This window comes from Pleurodeles waltl, chromosome 7, assembly GCF_031143425.1.
Source record: "Pleurodeles waltl isolate 20211129_DDA chromosome 7, aPleWal1.hap1.20221129, whole genome shotgun sequence".
Lineage (NCBI taxonomy): Eukaryota > Metazoa > Chordata > Amphibia > Caudata > Salamandridae > Pleurodeles > Pleurodeles waltl.
This window is the reverse complement of record NC_090446.1, coordinates 39,409,489-39,423,285: the sequence shown is the minus strand read 5'-3', so window position 1 is coordinate 39,423,285 and position 13,797 is coordinate 39,409,489. Positions and strand designations below refer to the sequence as shown.

The 13,797-nt window shown below is 45.5% G+C and overlaps 1 protein-coding gene across 1 annotated transcript; it reads left to right on the top strand.

The window, feature by feature from the left end:
• The first annotated feature begins 7,170 nt into the window (after positions 1-7,170).
• LOC138247155 (olfactory receptor 1L4-like) lies at positions 7,171-8,333 on the top strand. Its single transcript, XM_069201896.1, has one exon. It carries the CDS (start codon positions 7,406-7,408, stop codon positions 8,330-8,332), a length of 927 nt encoding a protein of 308 aa, XP_069057997.1. The 5' UTR covers positions 7,171-7,405; the 3' UTR covers position 8,333.
• Positions 8,334-13,797: the final 5,464 nt, after the last annotated feature.

The following is a 13,797-nucleotide window of genomic DNA, read 5'->3' as shown; positions in this document are numbered from 1 at the left end:
GTAAGTAGGGTTGCTGCAGCTTCTACTAGTGAATAGACCTCACACCAGGAGTAAAATGAGCCTGAGTTTGTCCAAATCAGTACAATTGGATCCAAGGAATGGCATTTTAAACGTTGGCAAACTTTGACCTTTGATATGAAGCACAACAGCTCCTACACTATTTCTTCATTTACTCCTGGGGTAGGTCAGGGCATAAGGGATTGGCAAAAAGATATTCCACAGTTATGCCCCATGGAGCAGGGATGTGTGAGGGCCACTTGCTTTAATGTTCCAAGGACCCACAAACCCCATTCTCCTGGCACACTTGAGACATGAAACACTGGGGAAAGTGCTGTTGCACTCCACCCAGCCATGGACAACCTGCCCAACACCACATGCCCATGTCTGAGAGAGAAGGAGACTGCCACAGACTCCAGCGACTGCCTGCAGGAGCAGGCAAGCAGGTAGACCTTTCCTCCTCCTACACAAGAGTGCAGCCCAGGTGAAGAGCCTATGGAGGTGGTCAGAAGTCCGCTCCCTGGACCAATACCCAAATTGAACCCAGTGTGTAGTACCCAGGTAGGGCAGGGTACCCCAGAGAAAAAAAGAAAAAAAACACACACAACTGTGGCTCTCCCAGCTCAGCGAAAGAGCCAACAATAAAATATTCACTGCTTCTGAAAGAACACCCCATAATGCCCTGTGGGGCTGTATCATCCTTGAGTGTTTTTGTCCCAATTTTGTATATTTCTTCCTTTAGGGTAGCCACCACCACCAACTTTAGGAAGTGTGCAACCTTCCCCCAAAGTTGGGTAGGACTCAAGAACAATAACTTCCCCATTATTTTCCTCATACTTTTAAGTTCTCTCAAGGCTGGAACTTTTTCTGTACAGCAGAGAGTGGTACACTGTCTAAGGGCTATGTGCATGCTTGCAGTTAGTATTGTCCGAAAGGGCTCTAGGTGGTTAAATGACATACCTGTCTTGAAGTGTCCTGTTGGGGCCTAGTGTGTGGTTGTAATGCAATGTCATTATAAAGTGATGCTCTCTAAAGGTGTTTTTTATGAGTATAATTTCAAATGTATAAAGAATACACAAACAAGTTTTACTCATTATAAATGTTTTATTGGTTCCCATTATTATACCAATGATTACTGTTCACAGTATATAGGTTTCATTAGCTTTAATAAGTGCATTCCTGCCAAATTTTTATTGTTAAAAGTACAAAATTGTGATTTTAGCAAGTGTTCTTTTGCCTGTAAACTTTGACACAACCAACAGACTCACTTGATATGTTTATGTAACCCCTTTAGTGGGTCAAGGGTGATTATACAATGTCATATATGGTATATTCCATCTGCCAAAGTGGGCATTTGTAAATTACTTCATAGTATTTATTTGTGTGTAACAAGTGTCCTTTTCCTTTGCCTAAAGAAGAAGTACTGAGTGGACAATAGTTTATTGAGTGTTATCATTGCGTACCAGTGAATGGTGATTACTAGACCACACCACCTCACCAGAGTAGGCCTTGGACTACTCTGCCTCACTACCTTCAGAGAATCAAGCACTACAGTGGGGTGCTTGTTTCCCAGTAAGGGGAAATTTTGGACCTATTACTTGTACAGTCCACACAACTAAGAGCTCAATTTCCTACTGTTGCCCTGGAAAAAGGTGGGCATCTAGTGAACTTACATGAACTTACAGGGGGAGCGACCCTTGACCCAAGGGTAGGTCGCTCCCCCTGCCGCTGCAGCTCCACCAGCCAGGCTCCTGACACCTCCCTTTCCTTCATCTTTGGTCTTCTTCTGTGTTCTTCATCTGTGTTCTTCATCTGTGTTCTTCTTTCTTCCATGCACCCCGTCCTGCGTGTTCTCTCTTCTTCCTTGTCCTTCTTCTGTGCTATTCATCTGTGTTGTTCTTTCTCCTCTGCACCCCGACCTGCGTGTTCTTTCTTCTTCTTTGTCCTTCTTCTGTGTTCTTCATCTGTGTTCTTCATCTGTGTTCTTCTTTCTTCCCTGCACCCCGACCTGCGTGTTCTTTCTTTCCCCTCTGCGTCTCAGGTCTCTCCTCTTCTGCCTGACTCCTCTTCTCTCCTCTTCTTCTTTACCCTTCTTCTTGGCTCTTCTCTTTTCTGTTCTTGACTCCTCTCTCTTCTGTTCTTCTGTTCTTGACTCTTCTCTATGTTCTTCCTTACTCCCCTCCACCTCTGTAACCCCCCTCCCCTATCTTTCTTCCTTACTCCCCTCCACCTCTGTAACCCCCCCTCCCCTATCTTTTCTCTCCTCCCTTCTACCTGACCCCCCCCACCCTCCGCTTTCTCGCCGCCACCTCCTGCTCGGCCCGCCCCCCTGCTCCCATTCGTCGCCCGCCCCCAGCGGACCCCTCCTCTCCCCCTCCTCCCTCTCATGGCGGGCGCGCCACTGGCGCGCCAAAGGCAAGCCTGTCTGCACCCATATGCGCCTTGACCGTGCCCAGCGCCACGACCCCTGGTCCTTAGCACTCCCAAACCCCACAGCACCGCTACGACCCCATTACCCTCCACGCCCTCAACCTGGGGAGCTCCAGCACCTGCTTCCAAGCCAACCCGAAACGTACCCACGAACCCTTCGCATGCCACACCTGCAAACTCACCTTCCACCGCAAAACCACCACGCCCGTCAGCCCACGCGCCAACAACCACCTCAAATGCATCCTGATCAACGCACGCTCCGTCTACAAGCATGCCGTTGAACTATGGGAGCTCCTGGACTCCACCGCACCAGACGTCGCCTTCATCACTGAGACCTGGATGAACACCTCTTCGGCCCCGACATCGTCATAGCCATCCCCGACGGCTACAAGATCTCCAGGAGAGACCGCACCAACCAAGTAGGTGGAGGAATCGCCATCGTCTTCAAGGACTCCATCAACATCACCACCTACACCGAAGACACCCCCCTCGCCGCCGAACACCTGCACTTCCAGATCCACACCGACCCCAGGACCACCCTCAGAGGAACTCTCATCTACAGACCCCCTGGACCACGCGCCCTCTTCAGCGACTCTATCACTGACTTCATCTCGCTGCACGCCCTTGCCTCGCCGGACTACATCCTCCTCGGTGACCTCAACTTCCACCTGGAACAGAACAACGACCCCAACACCACCGCCCTGCTCGGCAACCTCGCCAACCTCGGTCTCAAGCAACTGGTGAACACCCCCACCCACATCGCCGGACATACGCTCAACCCCATCTTCTCCGCCAGCTACCACGTATCCTTCAGCCACTCATCCATAATACACTGGACCGACCACAGATGTGTCCACTTCGCCTTCCGACGCGAGACTCGCCACCTCGGCGCACAATCCATCCCACGCCGACATTGGAACAAAATCCCTGCGGAACAGCTTCTCTCCACTCTCAGCGACAACCAACCCACCTTCTCCCCCGACCCCAACGACGCAGCCCTCAGCCTCACGCATTGGATCACCATCTGCGCAGACAACCTCGCTCCCCTGAGACGCCTCCCAAGACAGACCAACACCAAAAAACCTCTCTGGTTCACAGACACCCTCAAGGAATCTAAAAAAAAATGCTGCACCCTCGAGAAAGCCTGGTGCAAGGACCACACCGCAGATAACATGTCTGCCCTTAAGAACGCTACCTGTGAACACCACCAATTGATCCGCGCCACCAAAAGAAATTCCTTCACAGACAGACTGGACAAGAACACTCACAACAGCAAAGAACTCTTCAACATTGTCAAAGAGCTCTCCAACCCTAATGCCAACGCCATCACGCCCTCACAAGACCTCTGCAACTCCCTCGCCACCTTCTTCCATCGTAAGATCACCGACCTACACGACAGCTTCGGACACCAGACCCAGCCAACCACCACAGAACCTACAACCCCAGCCATCACCCTCAACGCCTGGACTCACATCAACACGGAAGAGACCAAAGCCACCACCATGAACTCCATCCACTCTGGTGCCCCCTCGGACCCCTGCCCACACTTCATCTTCAACAAAGCCAACTACATCATCGCCCTGCATCTCCAGACCATCATCAACAGCTCGTTTGCTTCTGCCACCTTCCCCGAGAGCTGGAAACACGCAGAAGTCAACGCCTTACTGAAGAAACCTACGGCGGACCCCAGCGACCTGAAGAACTTCCGCCCCATCTCGCTCCTCCCCTTCCCTGCCAAAGTCATAGAGAAGACCGTCAACAAGCAACTTACCAACTTCCTTGAAGACAACAACCTACTCGACCCCTCTCAGTCCGGATTCTGAGCCAATCACAGCACAGAAACCGCCCTCATCTCAGTCACAGACGACATCAGAACTCTGATGGACAACGGAGAAACAGTCGCCCTCATCCTCCTCGACCTCTCGGCTGCCTTCGACACCGTCTGCCACCGAACCCTAATATCCCGCCTCCGCTCCACCGGAATCCAAGGACAGGCCCTGGACTGGATCACCTCCTTCCTCTCCAACCGCTCCCAAAGAGTCTACCTCCCACCTTTCCGCTCAGACCCCATCGAGATCATCTGCGGCGTCCCACAAGGCTCCTCGCTCAGCCCGACTCTCTTCAATGTCTACATGAGCCCCCTCGCCGACATCATAAGCAAACACAACATCAACATCACCTCCTGCGCCAACGACACTCAGCTGATACTTTCCCTCCCCAAGGACCCCACCAGCGCCAAGACCAACCTGCAAGATGGAATGAAAGACGTTGCAGAATGGATGAAACTCAGCCGTCTGAAACTGAACTCAGACAAAACGGAAGTCCTCATCTTCGGAAACACCCCGTCCGCCTGGGACGACTACTGGTGGCCTACGGCCCTTGGCACCGCACCAACCCCCTCAGACCATACACGCAACCTCGGATTCATCCTGGACCCACTTCTCCCCATTACCAAACAAGTCAACGCCGTATTATCCTCCTGCTTCCTCACCCTCCGCATGCTCTGAAAGATCTTCCGTTGGATCCCCGCCGACACCAGCAAGACCATGGCCCACGCACTCGTCACGAGCCGCCTGGACTACGGCAACACCCTATACGCTAAACTCCAGAAACGTCTGCAGCGAATTCAAAACGCCTCCGCCCGCCTCGTCCTCGACATACCCCGCAACAGCCACATCTCCGCCCACCTCAGACTCCTGCACTGGCTTCCCGTCACCAAAAGGATCACCTTCCGACTCCTCACCCACGCACACAAAGCCCTCCACAACAAGGAACCCGAATACCTCAACCGTCGCCTCAGTTTCTACACACCCAACCTGCCAACCTCGCTCTCGCCGCCGTCCCTCGCATCCGCCGCACCACAGCAGGTGGGAAATCCTTCTCCTACCTGGCGGCCAAGACATGGAATTCCCTCCCCACCAACCTCAGGACCACCCAGGACCACCTCGCATTCCAGAGGCAACTCAAGACCTGGCTCTTCGAGCAGCAGTAACCCCATCCCCATAGCGCCTTGAGACCCTCACGGGTGAGTGTCGCGCTTTATAAATGTTTATGATTTGATTTGATTTGATGCATATTAAATACATTTATCTTAACGGAATCCCTAGTGAGGAAATCCTTTTAGCACTAATTTCGCGGTTATGCATTGAGTTAGGGTATGTGAGAAAAGAAGTGAATCTTTGCTTTTTCTGTGGATGTCTATGTCAAAAAATTAATGCAAGAAGACAAACTCAGAATATGTTCTAAAGGAGGTAGTGTAGGTTGTTGGTGGAATAGATGAGTCTTGAGTTTTGCTCCACTGGCTGAAAAGTTAAAAAGTTAGGTATATACCATCACCCATAAGCTGACCCTCCAAGGGATTTTTTATTGTAACATAATGATATAAACCATGGATATTACAGGGTAAAAGGGATTAGAATGTGGTTTTTCAGAGTTCTTCACATGTATCATAGTAGACTTGGTTTGTCTTTCGAAAGAGTACGAAGGTAGCTGGATTGGAATCATTTGTGGGTGGTGATGCATGTGTGGTGACTTTGCACAATGTGAGTATCATACATTCAGTATTGTCTGCATACAAGAAAGATCCCAAAGCCCAAAAGAGCAAAATAACTCCATCAGAAGGGAAATATAAGTAGTATAATTATTATTACAACTTAAAATATAATCCCTATAGTAATAATAGGTAATAGAGAGATAATAGGTCAGGTAAAAGAATGAAAAGCAAGCAGATAAAAAGCTTGGGTTCTAGATAATAAAAAAGAACAGAGGCATTTAAGTGCTTGGCAGATGACTGCATTGACAAGACATGATAGAAGGTTGAAATGAGACACGTTATAGAAAGCTGCCAGGGGTTTAATGAGAACAAGTGCACAGGGCCACCCTTTTCCAACATCATCCTGAGAGCATCAGTAGCAACAAACCGAGTAGTTACAGTACTGTAGTATGCTCAGAATCCCAACTGCAACGTGTCAAGACGGAACTGATTTATAGTAGTCTGAAATCTATTTACTAGTAGCTTTCTCTATAAATTTGACAAACAGGGATAGGGGAAAATGTATGATATGTACAAAGGCCAGTAGGGCCTGATGTGTGATTTTTCAAAAGATGTAACCCCTATGTGTGTTTCTAAAACTCAGGAACTGATGCCTGGAGAAGAATGGCAAGAAGGGAAGAAAAATATCTAAGACTTATACATGGTAAAGGGGTGACCATGGGATAAGTGGGTATCTTTATCAAGGGTTGCAATGATCTTAGATGATACATTGGAAGATGGTATTAGGTGGCATTAAGAGCAGCATAGATACAATCCAAAATGCTTAAAGAGGTAAGTCACAGTTGAGCTTCAAAATTCATAAGTTTCTAAGTGAAAGAAATTGTTATAGACTTGTAAAAAATTCCAAGGGGGTTGTGATGTTACTGGTATCCAGGCATGTACAACCTTTAACAATTTTAAAACTTTAACTAGAAGAATTGTCAAAAATACATCTTTGTCACTGAAAGAAGTATGCTCGGTAGAACAGGAACCACTCTGATAGTTCTTACTGTTTACAGAATTGTTTTGACAAAGGTGCCTATAAATTACCTAAAGATGCACATTCAGCAAAACTGCTCTTTTGGCATTTTCCTCTTGGCACTCAGTTTTGATGTGCAATGTAGACATTTGTTTCTTAAAAAATAATTTAAAAAAATGGCCTAATCAATTATGTTTTTTTTTATTGCATTGTTGATTGTCCCTAAAAGGTCTACCATGCCTTGAAGACGTCGCAATACATCACTGGTGGTAGCCCTTTGTAGATGGGCTGCTTCAAATGACTGTTCACCATAGGAGACGGTGAAAGTGCCACCAGGTTATGCACAATTCAACCAAGACATTACTCATCAACTCAGTATCCTGCCAACAAATCAATCGACTTCAATTGTGTATTTATTTCACTTATGGGATAACTGTAATGTCTAGCATTGCTGCCTTGCTGAAAAAATGAAAAAAGAAAATCTAAGCTTCACTGAATATTTTTTAATTGTCGGATTTTCAGATGTTCCACATTTGCAGATTCCACTTTTTGTTGCATTTCTAATGGTGTATCTCTTAACTCTAGTAGGAAATCTTCTGATCTTGGCAACAGTTTATTCAAACTCAAATCTTCACACACCTATGTACTACTTCCTCACACATTTGTCCTTTCTCGATATATGGTATGTTTCAGTCATTTTTCCACAACTTCTGGCTCACTTCTTTCTTGAGGGTATGCACTTGTCTCTTATGAATTGCTTGCTGCAGCTGTTTTTTGTCCTGAGCATGGCAACTGTTGAGTTCCTTCTCCTCACTGTTATGGCTTATGATCGATATGTTGCTATCTGCAATCCCCTTCATTACCCAGCTATCATGAACAGGGCTGTGTGCATGTGGCTGACTGCTGGAAGCTGGGGAGTTGGTCTTATAAATACAATTCCACATATTGTGCTACTGTCCAAGCTCTCTTTCTGCGATTCCCACACAATTAATCACTTCTTCTGTGATATGACTGCCCTGTTGAAGATTTCTTGCAGTAACACTTTCAGCAATGAGATACTAATTTACATCAATGGAGTAGTAATAGCAATGGTGTCATTCATTTTAATAATTATGTCTTATAGCAAAATCACAGTGTCAATTCTGAAAATCAAATCAAAGAGTGGGAAGGATAAAGCTTTTTCCACATGTGCCTCTCACATCACTGTGGTTGTTTTATTCTATGCATCGCTCTGTTCAACGTACATGCGGCCGACATCCACATATTCGATTAAAGACAACAAGATAATGTCTTTGTCATATGTTGCTGTTACTCCACTGTGTAACCCCATTATTTACAGTTTTAAAAATGCAGAGTTTAAAAATGCTCTCAGAAAGACCAAGAGAACAGCGTGAATTATGATGCAGAAAGATGACTGCATAACTTCATTGTTGTCAAACCAATTTAAAATTGAAAGAGAAAGTTGTTTTTGAAACTACTGTTGTAATACTATTTGACATATTATATACACTGATGTATGAATTACAAACAGTGTGTGTTGTGTTTTTCTAAGTTCAATGTTGTTTCAAATGTTTTAGCAGAATGCTTTTTTAAAATTAATTTGCAAAATCCCAATCATATGGTTGCAGTCCTGTTTCACGAGATTAATGCTTTCAGAATCATGTAATAAACACAGCATTAATATGTTAAAACATGAGAAAAAAAAGATTTCAATGTTACAAGTTACCCTTTGACAGGATATAGTTTGAAATAAAAAGTCGGGAATTATTTTAGCCTTTCAATGTATTTTGCAGATATAAGTTTAAATAAAAGAGGACATTTAAATACTCGAACACAAGATTATGGATTCTTTGTCTACAATTGGCATTTTGAAACCATGTGCATACAGCTTATCACAAATAGAATAATGAGCTACCCAAAGTGTACTGTTCTATATATGCTTCCATTGTGTTATTGTGTACCACTTAGTGTTTTTCACATTTTCTATCAATGTTTTTTATGTTTATTTTTCTAAGTTCTAATATCTGACATTACTTTTAAATTGGAGGTGCAAGAAAGGTTGAGGGCCTCCAAAACACCCACAATCTGACTCTATCATAGGAGAATGAAGGTCTTCCTAAGATTATTTTGGGCTACCCTATTAAAGCCTAGAGCTATTTCAAGACCTTTTGGTCTTGTGATCGAGATATTATTATTTAATACAGTAAGGAAAAAACAGACAATGGCAAAATAAAAGTGTCAATATGTATTAAATAGACTGTAGAATTCAGTATGAACAATGTGAAAAGTCAGGATTAAAAAGGAAGAAATATTTGTTGGGGGAATACAGGCATTCATATTTTAAATATGTATTTATTGAGGAAGCAAGGGATAGAAAGGATAGAACCCAAACTGTCTGCCTGACACCCTGCTCCTTGAAGAGAGCAAACTAATAAGCAAAGTGTCATAATTCCAGCCCCACCCTCTTCAAAGCATACATGATCCCTCTAGCCAATGACATCAATGCAAACTACATCAACATACTCTTCTACGTAGATGACATGAAAATCATACTCTCCCTCTCAGACAAGACCCCCAGCTAAAGAAAACAGGTCACTGCTTGCATGTCAAAGTCACTAACTGGAAAAACAGTTTGAAGCACAACAAGCTCAATGATATCATACAAAAAAAGAACATGTATGTGAAAGTCAACATAGATATTATAAACCTCATTAAACACATAGATTTTGGCCCTCAAAAATAATTTTTGCCCCCTTTATTACTGAATCATTGTATATACATATCCTACAAAAGGTTGTCATAAAAGTGATCCTAGATAAAACACTAGGAACTTCCCAGGCACCTCCATCTGTGTAATTATCTTGCTTTGAATTGCTCTAGCATAAAATGGATTTTCATTTGATGGCAAATATGTCTCTTAATACAAAGGTACATCCAAGGCAGAAGTATTTACACCTAACTTTGCCATGCTTTTGAGAGAGGTTTTTGAGACATCATGTATTGTAAACTCTGGTAACCCTTTAGATAAGAGCATAAACATTTGGAAAAGATACAATAATGGCATCTTCATGATTTTTGTCTGGAAATGAAAACACGTTGGGCCTGATTCGGAGTTGGGCAGACATTTTACTCTGTCACAAACGCGGTGAATATCCTGTTCACTGTATCTCCATAGGCTCTAATGGGATCATAATATGGCAGACGGAATATCCTTCACAATTGCGAAGTAGTAACCCACTATGCCAAACTGTAAATCAGGTCCTTTATCTGAATTCAGTAAACACTTAAACAATTCACAACCGGACTTTTGATTACCACGGTTTCACGGCTTCACTGTTAAGATCAATGACAATAACCTTTAAATATCTTTATTTTGAAAGCCCAGAGAAGAGAACACTATGCTAGAATAGCACAACTATCACCCTAGAGCATTGAGGGATTACCTTTTTGAATCATCTTGCAGATTACAGAGAAGTTGCTAACTGAGGAAAAATAACTTGTGACCCCACTTTTCATCTAACAAAATTATGAAAAGCATCAGGAAATACTGAAATGTGTTGTGCTGAAGTGATTTTACCCTACATATCCCTATCTTCTCATTTTGTCTCTGAAATTACAATTGAAAAATACATCTTTTGGTAAAGTTGGGTTTTAAATTGTCAGTTTGAAAATGCCACTTTTAGAAATTGTATTCAGTCCATCATCTGTTGTTTTTGCATTTGTCGCACCAAGTGGGAGGGGTATGCCCAGCCGTGGGTCCCGTGCTTACTATGTGTTAGAAATGGGGTCTTTGGTTGACAGTCAGGTTACCCCCTGTTCAAGCAAGGACCCTCACTCTAGTTAGGATAAAAGAGAATCACCCTCAGCTAACCCCTGCTTACCCCCTTGGTAGCTTGGCAGAGCAGTAGGCTTAACCTCAGAGTGCTGGGCGTAAAGTATTTGTACCGACACACACAGTAACTTAATGAAAACACTACAAAATGACACAACACCAGTTTAGAAAAATAGGAAATATTTATCTAGACAAAACAAGACCAAAACGACAAAAATCCAACATACACAAGTCAAGTTATGATTTTTAAAAGGTTTAAAATAAAAAGAGTCTTTAGGTAGTTGTAACAACACACTAGCGCTGCTAGCGTGTAAATGTACCTGGTTTGCGTCAAAAATAACCCCGCACGGGCGGTGTGCGTCGAAAATAACCCGGCACGGGTATATGCGTCGAAAACAGCTCGGCTCGGCGAGGCGCGTCGAAAAAGCCAGCCACGCGACGGTCCGAAGTCCCGCGGCGCTGGTTGCGATCTCTCAGCCTTCGTCAGCGATGCTGCGCGTCGTTTCTCCTGCTCCGGGCGTCGATTCTCCGGTCGCGTTTCCAGCGGCGTCGTTTCTCAGCTGCGGAGCCGGCGTCGCGTCGTTTTCTCAGCCGCGATCGGATTCGCGTCGATCTTTTCTCCGCACGGTGCTCGGTGCGTGTATTTTTGTCCTTAGGCTGCCAGCCTCTCCTTTCAGGGTCCCAGGAACTGGAAGGGCACCACAGAGCAGAGTAGGGGTCTCTCCAGAGACTCCAGGTGCTGGCAGGAAGAAGTCTTTGCTATCCCTGAGACTTCAACAACAGGAGGCAAGCTCTACATCAAGCCCTTGGAGATTTCTTCTTCAAGATGGAAGGCACACAAAGTCCAGTCTTTGCCCTCTTACTCTGGCAGAAGCAGCACTGCAGGAAAGCTCCACAAAGCACAGTCACAGGCAGGGCAGCACTTGTTCCTCAGCGATCAGCTCTTCTCCAGGCAGAGGTTCCCCTTGATTCCAGAAGTGTTTCTAAAGTTTGTAAGTTTGGGTGCCCTTCTTATACCCATTTTAGTCTTTGAAGTCACCTTTCTTCAAAGGGGACTCACACCTTCTTGTGAAATCCTGCCTTGCCCAGGCAAGGCCTCAGACACACACCAGGGGGCTGGAGACAGCATTGTCAGAGGCAGGCACAGTCCTTTCAGATGAGAGTGACCACTCCACCCCTCCCTCCTAGCAGAGATGGCTAATCAGGAATGCAGATCACACCCCAGCTCCCTTTGTGTCACTGTCTGGTGTGAGGTGAAAAACAACCCAACTGTCAACTGACCCAGACAGGGAATCCACAAACAAGGCAGAGTCACAGAATGGTTTAAGCAAGAAAATGCTCACTTTCTAAAAGTGGCATTTTCAAACGCACAATCTCAAAATCAACTTTACTAAAAGATGCATTTTTAAATTGTGAGTTCAGGGATCCCAAACTCCACCTGTCCATCTCTTCTCTAGGGGAATCTACACTTTAATCATATTTAAAGGTAGCCCCCATATTATCCTATGAGAGAGAGACAGACCTTGCAACAGTGAAAACGAAATTGGCAGTATTTCACTGTCAGGACATATAAACCACATTACTATATGTCCTACCTTATCCATACACTGCACCCTGCCCTTGGGGCTACCTAGGGCATACCTTAGGGGTGCCTTACATGTAAGGAAAGGGAAGGTTTAGGCCTGGCAAGTGGGTACACTTGCCAAGTCGAATTTACAGTGTAAAAATACACACACAGACACTGCAGTGGCAGGTCTGAGACATGATTACAGAGCTACTTATGTGGGTGGCACAACCAGTGCTGCAGGCCCACTAGTAGCATTTGATTTACAGGCCCTGGCACCTCTAGTGCACATTACTAGGGACTTACTAGTAATTCAAATATGCCAATCATGGATGAACCACTTACATACAATTTAAACAGGAGCACTTGCACTTTAGCACTGGTTAGCAGTGGTAAAGTGCCCAGAGTAACAAAAACAGCAAAATCAGAGTCCAGCACACATCAACAACCTGGGGAACAGAGGCAAAAAGTTAAGGGAGACCACGCCAAGGATGAAAAGTCTAACACGTGTCCCCCCCAGCTAAAAGTGGGGAGCAACTACCCAACCTCATGGGAGTTCTCATCACTAAGGCGGAAGAACCTGGACAGACCATCAGCATTGGCGTGTTCTGTACCGGGTCGATGTTCCACCGTAAAGTCCATCCCCTGTAGGGAAATGGACCACCTCAACAGTTTCGGGTTCTCACCCCTCATCTGCATTAACCATCTGAGGGGTCTGTGGTCGGTCTGAACTCGGAAGTGAGTCCCAAACAAGTAGGGTCTTAGCTTCTTCAGTGCCCAGACCACAGCAAACGCTTCACGTTCTATGGCACTCCACCTACGTTCCCTGGGTAGTAACCTCCTGCTAATGAAGGCTACGGGTTGATCTAGGCCCTCTTCATTCAGCTGTGAGAGTACTGCTCCAATACCATGCTCTGAGGCGTCTGTCTGTACAACAAACTCCGTGGAGTAGTCAGGTGCCTTCAGCACAGGTGCTGTGCACATGGCAGCCTTCAGGGCATCAAAAGCGTTCTGGCAAGCCTCTGTCCAGATCACTTTCTTGGGTTGCTTCTTAGAAGTCAACTCAGTTAAGGGGGTAACAATGGTACCATATCCCTTAACGAACCTCCTATAGTATCCTGTGAGACCTAAAAAGGCTCTCACTTCAGTCTGGGTCTTGGGAGGCTCCCAAGCCAGAATCGTGTCAATCTTAGGCTGTAGGGGTGCCACCTGGCCACTCCCCACCTGGTGTCCTAAGTACACAACAGAACCCTGCCCTATCTGGCACTTGCTCGCCTTAATAGTGAGGCCTGCCTTCTGCAGGGCCTCTAACACTCTCCAGAGGTGTTGCAGGTGTTCCTCCCATGTGGAACTAAACACAGCAATGTCATCCAGGTAGGCGGCACTGAACTCATCCAGTCCTGCCAACACCTGGTTGACCAACCTCTGAAAGGTGGCAGGGGCATTCTTCATCCCAAAGGGCA